At 35.5% G+C, this 22,407-nt stretch overlaps 1 protein-coding gene across 2 annotated transcripts in view; it reads right to left on the reverse strand.

The window, feature by feature from the left end:
* LOC123310084 (LIM domain only protein 3-like) overlaps positions 1-22,407 on the reverse strand; it is a 107,354-nt gene that overhangs the window by 64,192 nt on the left and 20,755 nt on the right. The window contains exon 1 of one of the 2 annotated variants that reach the window (XM_044893461.1): positions 3,112-3,152. The exons of the other annotated variant lie outside the window; for it this stretch is intronic. Coding sequence (XP_044749396.1) covers positions 3,112-3,126 — 15 coding nt within the window. The 5' untranslated portion in view covers positions 3,127-3,152. Of the gene's footprint in view, positions 1-3,111; positions 3,153-22,407 lie in introns of those variants that run through there. 2 annotated transcript variants of the gene reach the window in all.

Genomic DNA, 22,407 nt, shown 5'->3' on the forward strand with positions numbered 1-22,407 from the left:
TGTACACCATACATCTTTGAGAACCTGCAGACGCTTTCCCCACAAAATCCACAAGTTCTCAACGATGCTAGAGTAAATCCCGATTTAGCTTCGTCGGCTCCTCAACTAAGATATTTTTCATCAATTATAGAAACAGATGCTAAAAATTTTGGCTGAGTGGCGATTTTCCAGGTATTTGGAAAAACCCTTTTTCCTGGCTCTCATAGCTTGCTAGCATAACAACTAAAAGCCAGGCAAATTATGTATATTTGCATTCTATTGGATTCCACATAAAAACTTTACCCTTCCAAAATTTTTGCACACGCAATATATCACTGTTTTATTCATTAACTTATGACTCTTTTAATCTTTCATATTTCAGGAAGAAGTTAATTCGTTCAATCAATTACACATTCCGTACGCATTCGAAGGAAATTGATGGACCCTGACTGGCTGTTTTTTTTTTTTTTGGGAGGCACCCTTTGGCTCTACCACTCCAGGTATATCGAATCGGTAGAAACAAGTAGCTCGCAGTACTCGAAATCTAATTAACCGAACATTCTTAACGACAATTCGATAAAAAACTGACACGACAAGCCCAAATCAGCAACAATTCAATTAAGTCGGAATTCATTCCATCAGTTATCATACTCTGTACCAAGTGGGCGTCGAAAACGTTTCCGATTGATTCCTATGGAAATGAGCCCGATGTGGTCTTTAATTATACACGGGACAGCCAGAGTAATCACGGAGTTTAATTAATCTTTCCGATACTTCGTTCCTGCAATAATGAATTGTCTGTCCGTATAGAGGGCTGGATTCACTGGCCGATCAAATCCACCGGTAGGGTCGACGGATGGTATTGGTCAGTTGTGAAGTGTTTTTCGCAGTAATTGCGCTTCCAGGAATAATCCGTCTGTCTAACGAGGATTCCGATATAATTGAGATGTAGTTCGATTAACATCGCTCTTGGTTGTGCCTTGCAAGGTGATTCCTGTTATGCATATCCACTCAGGCCTCCGCATCCGTCTCATTTCAGATGTCTGTTTGGATATTGAATGTTTGATGGAGCACGTATCCGAGAGCAAAACGGGTCTTTTACACAGAAAATCACCCGCTTCATGAAGCCTTTCACCAGAAACAGTTTACAAGCAACATTCAAGATGGCGGAGCATTCACCCACGGAGTCGAACACTACTGTTTTCATGTAACTTTTCATATCACAAATGCAGCGCATCTAATCAGCGAGATCACATTTTTTGGTAAAGGCGTTTCCTCGGAGAACCAGCCATTCTTTTGAATATTTTCAGCTTTTCTGCTGGTGCTTTAGCACCAACCAGAATCGTACTCACAGCAGGGGCAGAACTCTCACAGGACGAGGTGTCTCTGGTTTGCTGGTCGGGGTACAAGGCACGGCGGTGGGAGGCTTTTCTCCGCTCTGTTGTCTGCTCTCAACGGGCTTTCGCACCAGCCAAGTATCGTACCCACAACAGAGGTATAACTCGGATAGGATGAGGTATATCTCCTTTCTTGTTTCATGTGCATGTTTTGAGTGGTTAACAGGCTTTCGCTGCCGCTAGCACTGATCGCAACAGGGGTAAAAGGGCCAGGAAGGGGTTGTAGCTGAGGTTCCGTATGTTAACACTACGGAGGGATGACTGACTTCTAGACTCGCTACACGTCCCCTCTTTGACATAAGTCCCACTGGTTGTTCTGTTACTCGACATAAACCAGGTAAACGACAAGAAGAATAGTCTCTGAGCGTTAAATACTCTGTACAGAACAGATCCGGAGAAAAATTGAATTGGCAGGACTGAGAAATTCAAACAAGAATACTGGACGTAAGGCCATTCTGTAAGGGCATTCTGATTATCCGTAGAGCAAACTAAAACTCTTGAACCCGCAGGAAACTCAAAACAGCATGAATGCTCAATACAGAATGACTACTCAATATAAAGGGTGTTTCAAATTGCGCGGATTTTTTTGAGAATAAATAAAATATAGATGGCGCACCGAATTCGTCTGGGTATTTTGACATTTAAAAAGTACGATGTACGGCATTTATAAAAATGACTCCGTACACGATACAACAACGCGTTCAAATTGTTGAATTATTTCATGAAAATCAGCGTTCTGTGAAAAGTGTTTTTAGAAAATTACGTGAATTTTATGGTTTACATTATCGTCCATCTCAAAGCACTGTTGAATTATTAACAAATTTCAAGAGACCGGTTCTGTGATAATCCAATTTTTGTGGCCAGAATATTGATAAAGAGGACATTTGGTTTCAACACCTCACTTTGCAAATGACAGAATTGATTTATTGAAACAATAATTTCCTGGAAAAATAATCTCCAGAAACGCTGATGTCAATTGGCAACCAAGATCATGTGATTTGACACTGTTGGACTTTTTTCTTTGGGGGTTATGTGAGAAGCCAGGTCAATAAGAATAATCCACAATCGATTCCTGAACTAAAGAATGAAATTATTCGTGTCATAAGTGAGTTAGAGCCTCAATTAGGTCAAAATTTCATTGAAAATTTAAACAAAAGAGTAGACGTCTGTAGAGCTGCAAGAGGAGGCCATTTGGCAGATATTATTTTTCGTACATAAATGTCATAACTGATACTTCAATTACCAATAAAATGTTTTTGAAAACGATTGCAAATTATGTGTTTTATTGATTTAAAAAAAAAACGCGTAATTTGAAACACCCTTTAGAATGATCGACCGCCGGGAGACAATCTTCTTTTGCACCCAACCACACGAAGCAAAAACGGTATGATAAAAATCAGTCTTTACTCTGGCATATCAATACTGACAAACAAAAACGGTTATTTCCAAATTTAGGATGTTTTCACGGTGCTACTTCGTTTTTCAGAACTAAAGAATATTTACGGTTTCCAACGATATCTGAATCCTTGATTCGAATCAAAATTATGGAACAATGAAGGGCCAATATCATACAAGTAGTCGAAGATCTATTCTTTCTAGTCGTTGAAGTTCGCAAATATTTCATGGAATGAAATTACGCCAGATGATTCAGCTTTTTTGTCGCTTAACCTTCATAAAACATAGGGTATCAAGGATAATTTCAATAAGAGGATTTTAAATCCTGTTCTTTACTCACCCAATAGAATTTCATGCACACTCATAGCCTCATCAACTTACCTGAAAATAAAAAACAATATTAAAACGATGAAAACAAAACCAATGTAACATAAATGAATCATGTTTCAGTTAGAATAAATATTCATTATTATAAGAACAATGTTCCCCTAATCATTGCAGAAATCATAAGATTGCGCCACTAGAAAGAGATGATGTCATGATTTTCATTCACAATTCATAACTGCCAACATTCATGAATAGTAAATGATTAGATTATATTTATTTGATATTTCTCTTCGAAAAGATTATCTTTGTCTAGATATAGCAATTGAATTTCTTGGAATTATAGGAACAATGGTTTCTTTCCAAAGTTTTTTCAATCAGAACATTTTATGAATGTATCTGTCTCAACCATGCAAATTTAGCTTGAAAAAAGTTATTAGAAATATGTTTGCATAATTAGAGTTTATACTCTCACAATCCATAGATAACATTAGAATTTTATAACAAAATAAAGATTTCTGCCAGTCCGATTTATTTTGTTATCTCTCATAGCTTTCCGGCGTTTAACTATCTTCATTATTATTTTATAGTCGATTGTTTCAGATTTTAGCGAATTTCCGAAATGGGTGTGTGTAAAATATGACGAATGCTATTCTGCCGTCCTAACATGAAAGGTCCTATCTGCAAAATTTAGGTTTTGAGAAAATCCGGGGTTTTTGTTTCTTTTTATTGTACAGGGTGGGCAAAATTGGTGATATCTGAACTACAAGTTTTTAACCCAACGAGATAGAGAAAAATGAATGTACCATTCATGTCGTCTTTTTTCGAGAAACTCATAATGCCAGCAACTGCATTCCTCTATCTTCTTTTGTTTTCGAATTTTAGGCCAAAATTAAAATTTGGGCGATTTCAACTTTGGTCATTATCTCTGTTCCTCTTTGAGCTAGGATGTTGAAATGAAAACATTATACAGACACTTTTTTTATAGCAAACCAGTGGCGTACTATGATTTTTGCCAACAGGTACTTTTACTGAGCTTCAACAAAAAGTTTTGTTTTTTCTTATGGAAACAGTCGTTTAAATTGACCTAGAAAGAATCGCCATTCTTTTTCCATTTCAGAAATATATCAGACATCACCCTCAGTGTTGCTTAGTCGTTTTAAACTACTCTTTTCAAAAGAAAAATATATCTTCATGTTATAGCTCGACCTGTTGGAAAAAATCATAGTACGCCACTGGATTGCTGGCAAAAAAGTGTCTCTATAATGTTTTCATTTCAACATCCTAGCACGAACAGAAACGGAGATAATGACAAAAGTTGAAATTTAAATTTTGGCCTATAACTTGAAAACAAAAGAAGAAAGAGCAATGCAGTTTATGGCAGTATTAGCTTCTCGAAAAAGGAAGACCATAATGTGCCAAGCATTTTCCTCTATGTCGTTGGTTTGAAAAGGTTGTATTTCATGTATCACCAATTTTGCCCACCCTGTACAGCACGTAGTATTTCAACAAACATTTCATATATTATATTATGTCGAATAAGAGAACTTGATTGCAAAACATAATCTTAATTTATCTCTTCCCGGTTAGTAGATGTTTGATTATATTATATTACATTAATCACATTTTGCAGATAGGACCTTTGTTGTTGGCAAGGCAGTTTTATGAAAATTGAGAATGTCATCCAAGGCATCGAGGTTGCATTAGAATTCAAAAATTGAAATTTGCCGCCGTTGTCAAGGATTCCTAATCGTGATGGAAAATTTCCTATCTTCTGGAGTTATTCTGAAACTAGCAGCGACAAGTGACAACTCTTCCCTGGCAAGGACGAAACGTTTAATTCTCCAAATCCTCAGAAACACCAAAACAGGGGTAAGGGTTACCAGAGTTCAATTCGGAATGCAATCAAAATGATCAACTTTCGACCGTTGACGAGAAATTCTCGACTGGAATTAATTGGAAGCTTTTCCGGGAGTTGTGACAATTTCTAGATATTCATCGAAGTAATTAATTCCACCATTTGGTTGGGTCGAAGGAAATAAGCTCTAATTTGTGAAGAATTTAATTATAACAGGGTGGAAAAGAAACAGAAATATCCCATATTAGTCAAAATGTGAGCTAGAGTTATAATATATTGTTAAAACAAAACAGATTGAAAAATTAAAAAAAAATCTTTATACTCAAATCATGTTCCTCAACCAAATGTGGAAATAAGTAGAAAGGACGTCTACTAGCAAGTTGCAAAATAATCAGTAAAAATGCAAAATCAACTGCCACCAACTCCAATTACAAAATAAGAAAATTTTTATATTCCTTCACAAATGAGTATCAGTATCATTTATGTGTTGCACGTTGTCAGGTTTCTTGTCACGATTAGAAAGTTGTATCATTTCGTGGTTCATATTGAATAAAACAGAGAAATATGGGATGAAAACAATAGTAGAAGGAGAAATCCGATTGCAAATACCTGTAGGCAGAAAAAATTTAATTTCTTGATTGTTTCAAGTTAAGTTATAGAAATTGGCCAGTTATCTAAATCGATCGAAATCATGGAATAATTGGTAATAAGCTCAATCGATTGGTCCAAAGTTTACACAGATGGTCCCTCGTTAAAAACCTGTTTCCATTATATAGGGATGTATGTAAATATGAGCGGAATAAGATTTAATTTTAACCTTATTAAAATACCATACCTTTTACATTACTCGCGCGATTAATGCTCTGCCATTGCAAATATTTAAATTGGCCTCTTCAATCTGTAATACGATGTGGACAATATAGAAATAGAATGAAGGAATGCGGTTTGGTCATTTCAATTTGTTGGGATAGATTAACAGTTGTCATCAAGAGATGACTGTCGGTGGAAAGTTTCATTATTGATTGTGGTTTTTGTAATTTTGCATACACATTAAAGTAAATGGGTTCATGGAATTTTTAAGCAAGCATGACGAGTATTTTACGGTAGTTGACCAATTGGACAAAAATACAAAACATTGCTCTCAAAATTTTGTACGCATTGAAACGGTATTATGGATAACAGTCTTTTTCTTCCTCGTTTTCTGCTCTGAATTTTTTGTTTCAGATGTATTATAATTTCCAGATGAAGAGAGGATAAAATTTCTTATGTGAATGGAAAAGATGCCATTCAGTAGTAAAAGCTCATTATGTAAACAAATAGATATCTCAGCCATTTCATGATTAATAAGTGATCAACTAACTTATGCTTTCGAACAAGAAATCATCTGCAGTTTCTTTGGTGATTACAATGTATTTGTTCGGAAAAATGTTTTAGATACGAGATATATCGCAATTTTGAATCTTTTGAAGTGTAATTTTGAAGGTTGGTGCTCATCTGAAGGGTGACCAAGCCCATCTTTTATGACAGGAATCGACCCAGCCGTTTTAAATTTTTTTTTTTTTAATACCAGAATTTCATTTTTGATCAGCAGGTATGAGGATTTTTTGAAAGAAGTCCTTTTCAGGTTGTAAAATGTTTTTTTTTGCAAAAAAATGGGATGAGGCTACACCCTACATTAAAACAGTGATTTCCGAGTACCTATATCCAATTTGCATGCATAGCTTAGTTTTGGATCTCGCCCGTGAAAATGACTACTTTTCAACTGACTCAGCTCGTAATTCAATATGAAGATTGTGGCTGTGATAATTTCCAGTAACTAGCGAATGTGTTACTTACCCTTATCCCCGGTTTCGCAAAGTTTGATCGGAGAATCAAATCTTGATGGCCGAATAAACGTCAATTTGATTTCGATCGATAATTCAGAATATCATTTCCGCATCAAATTATGATCTATACAGGTTGGTCTTTGACTCGTACAAATAATTTAACAGTAGATTCTCGACATTTCTTGAGGTCAAAAAGAACAAATGGTAAAGGAAATTTACCACTTTACCGCTCTTAAAGTAGATAATGAACGCGTGATACCGAGCGTGATACTTATAAGAATCCCCGCAAAAACGAAAGTCGGTACCGTTTGGAATACTATACTAGGATATATTGAAAAATTCTTAGCCTACTATAAAACCAAACAAAATTTCAATGTCCAAATATTTTATTACTCAACATATTCTTCTCTTAATTGGATACATTTAAGACTAACGGCCAACCTGCAACGTCTCTAGACCTTTCTTCTTTTCTTCTTGCTCTGCAAACCAGACCTCAACAGCTTTTATTACCTCCTCCTTGGAAGAAAATTCTCAACCTTTCATACTTTTTTTCAGTTGAGGAAAGAGATGGAGCCAAGTTTGGTGCATAAGGGAGGTGTTCTAGTAATTCAAACCCTAAATCACGAATTTTTTGTAAGGCAACATGAGATTTGTATGCAGGGGCGTTGTCCTGCAAAAACAAAACACCTTTCGATAGCTCCATGGCAATCCCAAAAAACTGAAGCAAGAACTATTCCAGCAGATTTTCAGACTCGAAACTTCTTAGGTCTTGGAAAACCAGAGTGTCGCCATTCCATCGACTGTTGCTTTGTTTCTGGAGCGTAGAAATGTACCCAAGTCTCATCCATATCATCCATAGTAACATTTCGGTTTAAGAAGTCTACATCGTTTTCAAATCGAGCACAGATCGAACGCGATGCTTCTACCCTTGCACGCTTTTGGTCAACATTCAATCATTTCGGGATCCATTTTGCAGAAATTTTTCTCATTTCCAAATTGACGTGAACTATATGATGAACGCGTTCGTATGAAATATTCAGTGCTTCAGATATCTGTTTTAGCCCAATTCAACGGTCTGATAAAATCATGTCATGAACTGCATCGATATTTTCGGGGACTGACACAGAAACTGGCCTTCCCGATCGATCATCATCTTCAGTGGAAAATTTACCTCTTTTGAAGCTTGCAGTCCAATTTTTCACGTTCGCATAAGAAGGACATTGATAACCAAGGGTATTAAACATATCTTCGTAAATCTGCTTACCTCTTAACCCTTTCAAATACCAATTTTTCGATTTTCACAATTTTCTTTCAATTTATTGAATATCTGTGGTTTACTTTTTTGACCTTGAAATTCACACTGACACTTCTAATGAGTTATTGTTCATTGCTATGTTTACGCAATATTTTTCTTATGCATGGAACTGATCTAGGCTAACTAGATATCAATACATCCTCGTATGTAGATTGGCAGAAGATAACGCAGATTAGAATATCCAAAACGACAGAGAACGAAGCAAGAAACCACCCGACGCTTGAACGTACGATCTTCCCACCACGTAAAAATTTCAATTTGTAAATTTTATCGAATACCGACAGAGCAAACGATTTTTCGCGAAATACGAGGAATTCATCCGGTCGGACGTTGAAGGAACGACGAAAAACTGATGAATTATGTAAACAAAACAGAACGCGCAAGAGATATTTCATCCGGTGGACGACTGTTCTACGGGAAATATTCAAATATAAATTCGGAACGGGACGGGGCGCGATAGATCGGGGGTTTTCCTTGAAACGCCGCTGGACGCGGAAAATTGCTTTTCAATCCCCCGGACCCTATCAAGTTATTACGCTCACATGGCTTCAGCCCCTGCTCTCCATCTTGGACCCGGGCTGTATAGGCTAACTGAAAAACTTCACATCGGAAATATTGCCTCGATATTAACTGAATAAAGGGTATGGCGGGCACGCTGACTAACCTCAGCCTCTGATTCATCTCGTTGATACTTTCAGTGGGATGGTTGTATAATGGAGCGACTTCAAAAATCGTGCCAATTACAGAATAAACCGATAATGTCGAACTTAAACGTTTCAACTGTTAAATTCTTTAATTGAAGAAGATATGAACTTATTCTTGACAGAGAATTACATATTATACTTCATTCACTTTTATTTTAGCACTCGGTTGTCCATGAAATAATTTTCTCCAGTTTTTGTAGCTAGAACGAAGTAAGGTTGGCACTCATAAAATGTCGTTACTGTCATTAACGCCATTGCTACAACTAATATCAATTAATATTACCAAAATACCTGAGAATTTGGGTGAACGAATGCGAAAACTTACTACAGGATTTTCGAGGGGTGTTATCGTAGAATAAGTTCAGAAAATTGATTCTTCTATGGTTCATTTGACTTGTCCTATACATTGTAAATGTCTAAGGGTGGGTTGTAAGTCAGTTGGTTAAACTCTGGTTTTCGTTTACCGCTGGTTATCGTTCATTGGGTTGTTGTATGACAGAACTTTCGAGAGCTACCAAATGGTTAACTGTCGAATTGTTTACCATCCGATTTTTGGGGTTTAACCAAGGTTTATGCCAGGATGCACAAGATACATGTACATATATAAAATTGGAGAGTATGGTATAAACTAACCCAAATTAAGAAATATCCATCATATGATGAATGTTATATATCATAAATAAATAGAGAAAAGTGTAAATGAATAACACAAAAGGGAGAATCTGCGTGAATTTAACTCAACGGACGATGAAGATGAGACTTTTTAGAACTCGTTGAATTGGAAATATATCCAAGGGCAAAACAGAATTTTCGAATCGCTCAATATTTATTTATCAAGATAAAAGGGTTCACATTGTTCATAATATAAATAATAATTGCTGCTATCCCACGAATAAAAATTATTATAATTAAACTACTCAGCAACGAATTACAAAATTTGACGGATTTTCGATTATCTGGACGTCCCAGGAATGAAAGCACGGAGTATTCAAAGCCAAAATGAAATCAATTAAATATTCAAGAAGAATCTAGTCCATTTTTTTATTTATTTTTAATGAATATTCATTTATGTTGCCGAGTTTCCTCTATAAATAAATTCACGATAATTTTTTCAATAATATGTATAATAATCCCTCATCTCCGATTATCCGAATGCCTAAGGACAACAATTAGTCCAGATAATGGGGTTTTTACTGTACGTTAATGCTCCTTCCTAGGATAATACACAAAACCATAGTCAAACTACACAAAATGGAAGTTTACTTTCAGATTTTCGAGGTTAACCATTGGTCCCATAACCAGTTGGTTAACCAACTGAGTTACAACCCACCCTTAAGGAGTGAATAAACATACAATTATTTTTATTATATCAAAGTATCACAAATAAACAGCCATAAAAACGAGCTAGTTGTCCTGTTTTGTTTTTTTTTGTTTAAAGGTGAAGTTCCTCTTACCTTGAAACTTCCTTTAATTCTTTTGACTGACCATTGATGCAAGATGATTTTTGTTGTGAAGACTTTAACATTCTTGTAATTATACGTTAATTCCTTCGAGAGTTACCGATTCTCAACCACTATATCATATGCATTGCATCTTCGGGTTGATTTTTTGTTTAATCTACAACTGATGTAACGTATTCAACCTTTAGCCGAAGAACATAACCAACATTAACTCTCCCACAGATTACAGAGTAGAACTCTCCTCAAGCTACTGCAAATTATGTGTCAATCGTTCAATTTCCTTCTATAGCAAAAGTATATTTAAAAACTAATCTCTTGTATTTTCCATGCAAATAACTAGATTTAGTATGCCTTCAATCAGTATAAACTTCAATTATGTTCGTCACATATTTTCGACTCATATTTTCCTGTGAAGTGATTCGACATTGTGATAGAATACGTAATTACTGAGAACGGACAACATAGCGCTGATTCAAAACCCACATTTTCGTACCATACAGAGTGGAATGTGTCAAATTTCCATGGCCAACCGAGTGCTAAAATAACAGTGAATGGAATATAAGTTTTATGCTCAGTTTTACAACACTTGGCACACTTGATATCAAAGATTTACTAAGGCACCATCTTTTAGATTTTAACATGATTCGATAGAACCATATACCTAGCAAACACATGGACGTCCTTCAGTAATTTTCGACGACGACTGCAGCCAACGTAACAATAGTGATGAGCCATATCGTGATTTTTAAATCAGATTGTGGACTGCGATTGTTTCTTCGCCTTACGGCTCTTGATTTTGATACAAATGTCATTCGCGACAAAGCGAACGAAAGCGACAAACTTTCATATTACCTACAATCGAGAGATTTTTCCGGTATAATTTCATCTCTAGTGGTATTATATATTATGATAATACGAGATTTCATGTCTTATCTGAAATTTCGTCTCGTTGGGAATCACAACTCTACACTCAGCCTCCATAAATTCCAACACCCTTCCTTGGAAGAAAATTTATGCTCTTTCATTTTTATAGTAGAGAATGACAATCGAACGGAGCCCGATTAAGGGGTGTGTTCGAGTTATTCTAACCTTCACTTTCTGCGTCGTCTCCAATAATTATTTTCCATATGATAAGTTACGTGGAATGAAAAAGTTCCTGTTATATAATATTTCTACACTTAGCCAGATACTCGATCTGCTATAATAGCAGACCCAAAAAATTCAAATAAAATCATTTAGGCTTCACATATTCCCGATGCAGATATTCTGTATCCAAGTTGAACGAGAGCTTTACGACACAGGAAACACCCGATAAATCCGAATTCACAATTCGTGTCATTCTATTAACATTATTCTATACCGGTAGATGATGCAATTCTATTTAAAAAACCATACAGTGTTCAAATGAGCCTCCTCAAATTGTTCATCGCATAGAACAAATTAAATCTGTTTTTGTGGGTTGATTGAATTGTTAATTAAAACGTTCGGATTTATGGCTCGGTAATAAATCGACTGAAAGAATCAATAGTTGATTACTCACGCACTAGATCCAATTTATAGTGAAGCCCCAGGACGAGAAACAGTCGACGAGAGTTATTGATATGAAAACGGATCAACAGATGTTCGGCTTCGTTTCAGTTCAGATGTTTCCGAAAGGATTGAACTGAACTTCGGGTTCATTATCATGTTTTTTCAATTCTTGATCCTCCAAATTCATCAAAACCGCATCAAATTTAAGGATTTGTCCAGAAACTAATCAGAAATTCTTTGTATCGAATGATTCGATTCAACCCTTATTTTATCATCAATGATTCGAAAAATATGCAGTGAAGCATATTCCGCCAAATGACTATAGTGTGTCATATTCGAAAAATCGCAGTGACTTTCGGACACCTGTAGAATGGGATCCGAAAAATGGAAGAAGACCCGAAAACTCTTCGTAAATTCGATTGAAAAATCATACATTTATTAAATTTGTCAGAAAAGGGGCCCACATCAAAAAGGCACACAGATAAATTATATATGACAATGGGGAATTCTCCTCAATTTGGGTTATCACTGCATATGCAAGTTTAAACTGAATAAGTATGAGTTTCATTAATGATTTTCTCCATTTCACCGCGGAAACTATTCAAAATCCTCCTTCAAATATGGGGTTTTAAAATTCAAATCGCTTCGTGCGGAGTTTAAGATTTGGCAACAGCGCATACAATACAATGAAAAGAACAATGTCCGATAAGCTTGTTTATAAAATAACAACTGTTGATCTACAGGCGCGTACTTACTGGCGAGCTTCAACTGCAACCGGCCATAAAAATCCCATAAAATTTTACGACCTTCCTCGTTCATCGCAGACTTCATAGACAGCCAGCCGTCTTTGTCTATCTCATCAAGATAATGCATTTGTTGTCCTTTATTATCAGTCGATGTTGCCAGCTTGTACAATTCTCACAAAACGCTTTAAACTTTAAATACTCATTTTTATTTTTTATTTTTAAGTGCTCAAAATAGTTTTTTTTCATTGTCTGAAAAGTTCAATAGGTGCGTGGTTTTATTTAGTTTAATTGCTTTCATTGATTAATATTGTTTTACAAACGATGAGCCTTTTAAAAAATAGTTGAAAAACTTTCGAGAAAACATCTGATGAATAGACCAAAAGGGAGTGCGGGATACTTGACCCATGGGTCAGGAGACATAATCAGTGTTCCAAGATTCCTGCACTGGGCTTAGGTAATAGTTTTCTTTAAAAAAATTGAATGATAGAAATGAATATAAAAAAATATTATATATAAAAGTTCAAAAAAGTGAAAAACATCCCGGAAATTAGAGAGTAACTCTGAAATAGAAAATATATATTTCGCACGATGATGAAAACCTTGACATAAGCAATCGTTGGTCATTGGAAATTGTTTTCTTTCAATGTTTTTCCTGATAAACCAACTTATGGTCAAGTTTCTCTAGCCCCCTGTTCAACTCTCTCATGAGTTAGGGAGACATGAGCCAATTTTCGGTTCCTAAAAGAAGAATTGCTGTACTCAAAATGTTCATCTCACCATCGCTCTACTCTTATCTATCGTTACCTATTTGGGCATGATATCTTCACGCAAAACAATGATCTGCTACCATTTACAGATACAACTTAAGAGTGAAAAGAGGATCAACTCTCCCGGACTCATTCCACATCTTGTTCACTACTGTTCCTTCCTCACTGAATCGGTTGGAAATTTCTCCTGATTTCCCTGCCTGGTCGCCAAATCTTGACCAAGAGCAAAGATTTCAGGACCGACAGCGGTAGAGGCCTTGAAGAAATTCTGCAGATAACAGACTCAAGGATGTCTTCTGTGGCACAGTCTTTCGAGTTTCTGCAGATTTTGGCCACAGATACTGCGTCTATGCTCTCCTCTCCACGTGAGTCGTCATTCAAATATTTACTCTCCATTTTCTCATCTAGCTACTAGGTCGTCAAAGCAGATGACACAGCCAAACTACTCTTTATCCTTGCAAGCGTAGACATAGTGAGACTGGAAGTATAGAGATCCATACCAATTTGGATCATCGCCACTATAAGTTTGCCATATTGGAGATGGAATCAAAGCCAATACTCCCTTATCCGATAAAGTCGAGCTAGCTGCAATAACCCACACAGAGATACGTAAGACGGACATACCAATAAGGTTTGATTAAAAACGCCAACTTGATTACTTTGGGTCGCATTGAAAAAGTCCCAATCTAGCGAGGAAATCTGCGCGATATTTGATCGTAGTTTGTCGGCTCGCCGCAACGGCGCTATTCCAATAATTGAATCGCTCTCCAATAGCGGTAATGCGCTAATAATACGTCATAATGTGCGATGCTATCGGCTGATGGGATTGCTTTGTTTCGGGGCGGCAAGCGAGGCTTCTTGGCTCTCTCGGATAGATTGGAAGATGTAATACAATTTAGTTCCTGACTGGGGATATGAAATATACGGCAAGCCACACTCAATGGGTTTTAACGGTCGGTATTTTGTGTTGCACATCAGGGCCTCCTTCCCTTCTTTTCATCTCTCTCGTCTAATTTGATATCTACCCCAATCAGCGTGTTCAATTAAGATAGAAACCTGAATTGCCGTTTCCAAGCTTCTAATTTTCTGCCAGTAATTGTTCGCAATATTCATCCGGTTCAAGCAGGCTAGAATCAATTTAGCTTTTTATCTACTATTCACTCATAAATTTTATAACCAGTTGCAAAGCGACTAAAATTGATGATTGATTTCGAGAACGCTAGTTCCATTCAAGGCATTGCCAAACGCCCCAAACATAATATGAATGTTTCTAATTAACTGCCAACATTGTTGTGCATGGTATTTTTTTTTCATATATATTTTCAACCAATTTTATTCCTCTCAACACAACTTCGAATAGTTTAAATTTGGTAGAGGCGGTTGAATAGAGATTAATCGTTCAATTTTGTTGTTTTGTCGTAACCTGAATTCCATAGCACGTTTATTTCACCTGTAAGTAACTTAATTGATTGCACTCGTTATCAAAGCCTGCAATTAAAAATGTTTGCTCATAGTGCTTTTACAACGTATGTCCAATAAGGACTAGGAAACATTACATCAACGTTGAATAAGAGACCAATCAACATTATGTTAATATGGCCACCAATAAATAAGAAACGATTCTTCATCGTACTGGCTCAGAGTAATAAGCAATAAGCATTTTAGTACCACTACTAATACTACTAAGCAATAATAAGTAAGAAACATCAGATCAGCGTTAAATATAAAACCATTCAAAAATGCGTTAATCTAACCACCAATAAGAAACGTGTTTTTATTGTGCCTTTACAACGTTTATTCAATAAGCAGTACGAAACATTAGATCAACGTAGAATGCAGAACTATTCAACAAAGCGCGACTTTAGCCACCAATCAATAGGTTTAGGAAACGAAGCGTTTAATGTACAGGGTGGGCAAAAATGGAGCTACCTGAACTACAACTTTTCAACCCAACGAGATAGAAGAAAATGAATGGCACATTACGTTGGTCTTTTTTCGAGAAATGCCCTCAACTGCATTCTACTATCTTCTTTTGTTTTCGAGTTATAGGGCAAAATTGAAATTTGGGCGATTTCAACTTTGGTCATTACCTCCGTTTCTGTTTGTGCCAGTATGTTGAAATAAAAACATTATGGAGACACTTTTTCTATAGCAATTCAGTGGCGTACTATGATTTTTTGCAACAGATTTATTTGCTGAGTTATAACATAAAGTTGTATTTCTTCGTGTGAAAACAGTAGTTTGAAATGACTTAGGAAGAATCGCCATTTTTTTCTGTTTCAGAAATATATCATACATCACCCTCAGTCTTTCTAAGTCATTTTAAACTACTGTTTTCATAAAGAAAAACATATCTTTATGTTATAGCTCAGCAAATATACCTGTTGGAAAAAATCATAGTACGCCACTAAATGGCTATCAAAAAAGTGCCTGTATCACCTTCTCATTTCAACATCCTAGCATAAACAGAAACGGAGATAATGACCAAAGTTGAGATTTTACTTTTGGCCTATAACTCGAAAACAAAAGAAGATAGAGGAATGCAGTTGATGTCATCATTAGTTACTCGAAAAATTACGAACGTAATGTGCCATGCATTTTCCTCTCGTTGGTTTGAAAAGTTGTAGTTCAGGTATCACCAATTTTGCCCACCCTGTAGTAGACTAACACTGCCGAAACCTTGGGTTCTAGTCCAGGCTTGGTATTGATTATCAAGAAGTATGAATAGGGATTTTAATTGATGGGTAATGTCTAAAGATGACGAAACCAAAATTTGAAACAAAAGGGACGATGTATGCTTATGTGAACCAATTTCTATGGGGATATTACTCGTAAGTATATCGAATTTGTATACAAGAAGACCAATGCACTTCACCTCCATCTCGTGCACGCCACATTTGCAGTTTTCCATAACTTAATTCATATTCTACTGATGGATATGAATGAACAGATGGAAATATCCTTCCCTCCTTAATCTATCAAATTTTAATATCCATATCCTCGGACTGCCATCATTTGTAAGTCGGCGCTTTCAGGATATCCTAGCCCACTCTGATTTCGTTATTATATTTCTCTCAATCTATGTGAAAGCCTTTCTCTCACTCCCAAGCCAAGCAATTCCATCAACCGATAACATCTAGTATTATGACGCATTACAAATATTGGATGGAAATTGAATTATAAATGAACTTCGCGTCAAGGCGAGCATATTGCGTTTTCAATCATGTTCGGAAGAGGGTCCTGCAAATGATGAAATTCATCTATAAAATAACAAGTTCGTCAAACAGACATGTGAACCAGACGTTAAGCGTGTTCGGAACCTCTTTCATTTTCTGAGGGATCAAATGAAACGAGGGCGTTCAAACAGCCTCCAAACGATACAATATGGGTCATTTCGTCGGGTTCCCATTCAGTTCGTTCACTCAAAACAAATCATTTCGATGGAAATTATTGGGGAACTGTTATCCCTATCACTATAGTTTCCTCAACTATGAACTGAAGAATACCCAAATTTTTTTTATAACTTATTCTTGGATGTGTTAAAATTGTATGGGAAGTCCAGGAGAGTTGAACTCCTTTTCATTCTCAAGTTGTATCTGTAAATGGTAGCATCATCATTTTTTTGCGTGGAGATATCATGCCCAAATAGGTAACGATTCCTTTTTTATAACCGCAAATTGGCTCATGTCTCCCTAACCATTGGAAGGTTGAACAAGGGGGAGAGAGACTTTACCATAAGTTTGTTTATCAGGAAATAAATTGAAAGAAATCAATTTCCAACAACCAACGATTGTGTATGTCAAGGTTTCCATCATCAGATGTATCAGCGTATGAAATACATAATTTCTATTTCAGGGTCAGTCCCACTTATTTCCGAGATATTTTTTACTTTTTTGAACCTTCGTATATTTTTTAATATTTATTTCTATTATTCAGTTTAATTTTTTTGGAGCAAACTATTATCTAGGCTGAGTGCGGGAATCTTGAACCACTGATTGTGTCTCCATAGCATGGTCAAATCTCCCGCACCCCCTTTTAGTCTATTTAACAGATGTTTTCTTGAAACTTTTACAACTACATATTATTAAAAAGGCTCATCGTTTGTAAAACAATATTAATCAATGAAAGCAATAAAACTAAATAACACCACGCACTATTGAACTCGTGTAACTTTTTTGAACCTTTGTATATTTTTTTATATTTATTTCTATTAGTCAATTTTCTTTTTTTTTTTGAAGCGAACTATTATCTAAGCTGAGTGCGGGAAACTTGGACAACTGATTGTGTCTCCCGACCATAGCATGGGTCAAGTCTCCCGCACTCCCTTTTAGCCTATTCAACAGATGTTTTCTTGAAACTTTTACAACTATTATTAGAAAGGCTCATCGTTTGTAAAACAATATTAATCAATGAAAGCAATAAAACTAAATAACACCACACACCTATTGAACTTTTCAGAGAGTGTAACAAGCAAAAATTATTCAATTTCATACTTCCTAATAACAAAATCACGTTCAACCCTCTCACTCCCGAACTGTTCTGATGGCGACCAGAATGGAGCCGCCACTAGTTGTGCCTTGTTACGAATATATCGCAAGCGATTTACGATATCGGTAGCGCGAAATTTGAATTGAAATATTTGAGGTGGTTCAAGTCTCCTACCTGAGCAAGTCTCCCAGACTCCCAGAGCCAAATATACAGGTGTAGATGAATAGTGGCGCAAAAACCAATCAATAATTCAATGAGGAGCACAGAGTGACCATTGATGAAAACCGTAGCCTTCTACGATTGTTCGTTTCTGAGCAAAAAATGAGATTTTCACGATTTCGAAAAGTTCTCATAACTTTTTTGTCTTCGAAGTTACAGATCTGAAACTTGAACCTCTACAGGCAATTTTTCACGTAGAATCCACTGGCAGGCTCAAAATATTTTTCATTTCGAATCATTAGACGAATTTTCGTTTTTTTGAATGCAAACTTCCATTGAATTTGTTATTTTTGAATTGGAAAAAAAGTTTTGTCTGTACATTCTACGTATAAAAGTGCCTAAGAAGGTTCAAGTTTTAGATCTGTAACTTTAAAGACAAACAATAAGAACTTTTCGAAATCGTCGAAATCTCATATTTTGCTAATAACTCAAAAACAAAGAATCGTAGGAGGCTACGGTTTTTACCATTCTTTGTTTCTCTGAAAAATTTGCGTCATCCGTTTTCTTGTAGCTCGTATAGTTTTCGAGATCCCCTCAGTAGACGACGAATTTTGCCCACCCTGTACAATAAATTAATGTTGAATGTGTAAAATTGATTCAATTATTGAAAAAACAATTTTTTCAAATATCAAAACTATTAAACGAATCCAGCCTTAATATTCGAATTTTCCATATATTGGAATGTAGAGATCCTCTTTTCATTCGAGCAACATATTATCTCTCTCTCGGAATCCAGAGTTTCTGCAGATCATCGAGGACCAAATGTTTATTTCAACAGAACTATCCGTCTATTGAGCAACCCGAGTCGTATTGTGTGTGGGGTCTTTAGATCCCCCCTTCCTTCTGTCAGTTACTTCTAAATAATCTAGCATAATTTCCATTAAAATTGCATACGGATCCGAGCTGGCCATTACCAAATTGAATTAGTGTTTATAGAAAGCAGCAGATGATGGGTATCTCACCTAGCTCCCCAAAGATGAAAAACTCATTCAGGAAATTAATTTCGGGGGACCGCTTTCATTCTATACACAATGGGACGAATAGAGAAGGGTGAACTTTTTTCATATTCTGTTGTTTCCCAAATTGCTGTTATTCGAAGTTGATTATTATCTGGATCGTGCTCGAATTCGGTGATATGATGAACGAGGAAGTATTACTGGAATGCCGTGAAATTATGCAGTTATTAGTTTTTCAAATTGTAATCAAAGGATTTTCAATATTTTCATACATTTTTTCACATCCTACTAAGCCCAAATGACGTAGTTTTCGGGGGTATCACCACCAACTTCTGGGCCAATGAGGATGGGGATTCTTTAGAGCTATTTAATAATAAAAATGATAATAATATTCATTGGTCCATTAAGGCATTCACAATGTAAAGGACAAGTCGACTGCAAAATAAAAAAATTAATTTTCAGGAACTTATTCTACGATGATATTTTTATCATCCAGCACTGTAGTAACTTTTTTTGAGCAAGATACTTTGCTGGTTTTTTTAATTTATTTATTGAGCAAGTTATTTTCTGATTTTCTAGACTTTTCTCCACAAAAAGGTAGATGTTTTCGAGAAAATCTAATTGAAAGTTATCGAGACACAAATAGTTGGCTCACAGTAAGTTAAGTATAATGAGTACAATTATCCCAACTCGTTTAAAAAATTATTAAAATAAATGAAAAGAAGTTTGGAAAAAATAAACACGATTTCAATAAGAGATTATTTTTATGAATAATAAAATATTAGAATAACTCTTTCAGAATTTCTAGAATTTAACAGGTACAATTCACAGAAAATTCTAAGTTAGCAAAAATTGTAGATTATTCTCCTTTATTGAATATCTTTGTGTAAGTTTTTGGTAATTCCAGCGACTTGCTCCAATATACAGAGTGAGTAAAAGTAACTCATAATATTCATTTTGTGTGTACTGCTGACAATAATTTGGCCACTGATAGATTTGGCCACGCTTTTCTATTGTGAATATGAAATATTTAATTTTAATTTATTTTGAGGTCAGTAACATGCACTTTTCAGTATTATCGAACGCATGCATTTTTCGTAGGGTAGTAATTGATTAACTATCTTCAATAAAAATCACAATTGCAGAAATGAACGAGCATGCAATTGATACTTTTTGTGTATTTCCTGACAGAATATATTTACCACAACATTTCTATTCTAACTGCTCCAGTGTTCCATATCATCGAAAAAAGACCGATATTATCGCCATGATACCCTACGTTCTGCTTGGCTCCTACTGATTGGGAAAATCATCCTAAGTAAACACATCTGGTCTAGAGATTTAGTCCAGAGGTAAATCGATGTTGCTTCCACAATTATCTTGAGGAATCGATGTTTGGGATAGAATTGACCTATGTAAATGTTTGAACAAGTGTATTGGGGTGGGCAAACCTATTCTTGAAAAAAGTGGACGTCAAATTATGGTGCCCAGCTCAAAGTTATGTGGTTGGCTATTGTGTTATCTCTCTTGGCTATTCCAGTGGTGAGAACGGATAGATTCCTACCATCATGCACAGAACGCATGCAAAGCTGCACTTAGACTATTTTACTCGAATAAATTTTCAGCTTTAACAATCTTTGCAAATTTGTGGTGAGTCCGATTCATTATATCGCAATATTTGTTCATTTTCATAGACATAGGTTCATTATTTCTGACACTACCGAAATATTCCAGTCTTACCATTTTTAGAGAATGTACAACTCATCGAAATAAGCCATTCCACCAAAAACTTTCTGATAAACTTTCAACATAAGGCTTGAAGTTGAATTCGATTCATTGAAATGTGGAGTGCGGTTTTGTTTGCCAGTGGAACTCTTCCAGCTTTCAGTCCAGGAGTTCTACATAAACGAGTCGAACCGCCTACGTCTTTCAGGAAGTTTTGATTTTCTTGTGATACATAACCAAGAATTATTGTATTGTATATATTTGGTTATAGAGATGGGTACAACGTGTTCAAAAGTATGTCGAAAATGACCTCATCTTGACTGAGGGCAAGAATGTGCGCACATAAAATTAATTGACTAAAATTAAGTGACAACTTTGTACAGGGTGTCCGAATTAAAGTGTCCCTATACATTATTGTGGAAACTAAAGGAGCTAGAAGAAAAAGTTAAATACAAAACTTTCCTGTAATCGATTGAACTTTTATTTTTTTTAACTCACTTTGATACAGGGTGCTCCGTTTTTTCCCTATTGGTATCAACTTTCTTATTTTAAATGGACGACCCTGTGTATTATTGCATTTTTGAATTCCTTGTCAAATTTTAAGGTTACTTTGGTATGACAATCATATATCATATGTCCTATATAAACGATTGTGAAATATTCGACTTTTTCCTAAATTTTGATAGCTGTAGGTGTAGGTGCTCACTAAAATAGCTGATTTTTACTAGTTTTCTAGTGAATGTATCAAAACCAAATTTTGCCCAGCTCTTGTCAACATATTGGATCATAAGTTACATCTCTATTTTTAGCAATCTGATATACAGGGTCTTCAAAAATTGAAATTGAAAATTCAAATAGAAGAAGAACTTAATTTTTTCGAATGGCAACCTATATTTTTTTCTTGTTCATTATGTAGAACAGGTTAAAATGAGCAAAAAATGTATTTAAACTTTTTATGTAAAGTGAATAGTTTCAGAAATAAGGACAAAAAATTCAGAGTTTTTGTCTTTCATTAGTCGATCTAATTAATTGAATTCATCGAAAAAATCAAAGCCAACAATATAAAATCAGAACTAATCAATAATTATCGTTGGTCCTTACGGAAAAATGCACTTTTTCGTCCATATTTCTGAAACTAGCATCAGCTATTTTAGTGAGCACCTGCACCTGTCAAAATTTTAGGAAAATGTCGAATATCTCAGAATCTGTTTTATATAGGACCATGGTTGTCATACCTAATTTACCTTAAAATTTGACAACGAATTCAAAAATGCAATAATATACAGGATGTTCCTTTTAAAATAGGAAAATTGATACCGACAGGAAAAAGCGGAGTACCCTGTATAAAGGTAGGTTATAAAAAATAAAAGTTCAATCCATTACAGACAAGTTTTGTATTCAACTTTTTCATCTTGCTATTTTAGTTTCCACAATAAGGTATAAGGACATTTCAACTCGGACAACCTATTTTAATGTATAATGTTGATATTTTAGACCTCTAGTTTCACAAGAAGTGCCTGATGACCGGATGAATTTTCTCCTGTCGTAAAACATAATTATTCTAGGAGGGTCATTTTATCGTGCTTGCTTCCAAAAACATATCGTTGACATTGATGAACTGATATTTTTCACCAGAAATTCAAATAAACATGTACTACAAATATTGGCAAGAACTTTTTCTGGGTAGTTTTTGGTGATTTTGTAGGGAATTTCAAAAT

This window comes from Coccinella septempunctata, chromosome 3 (assembly GCF_907165205.1).
Source record: "Coccinella septempunctata chromosome 3, icCocSept1.1, whole genome shotgun sequence".
Taxonomy (NCBI): Eukaryota; Metazoa; Arthropoda; class Insecta; order Coleoptera; family Coccinellidae; genus Coccinella; species Coccinella septempunctata.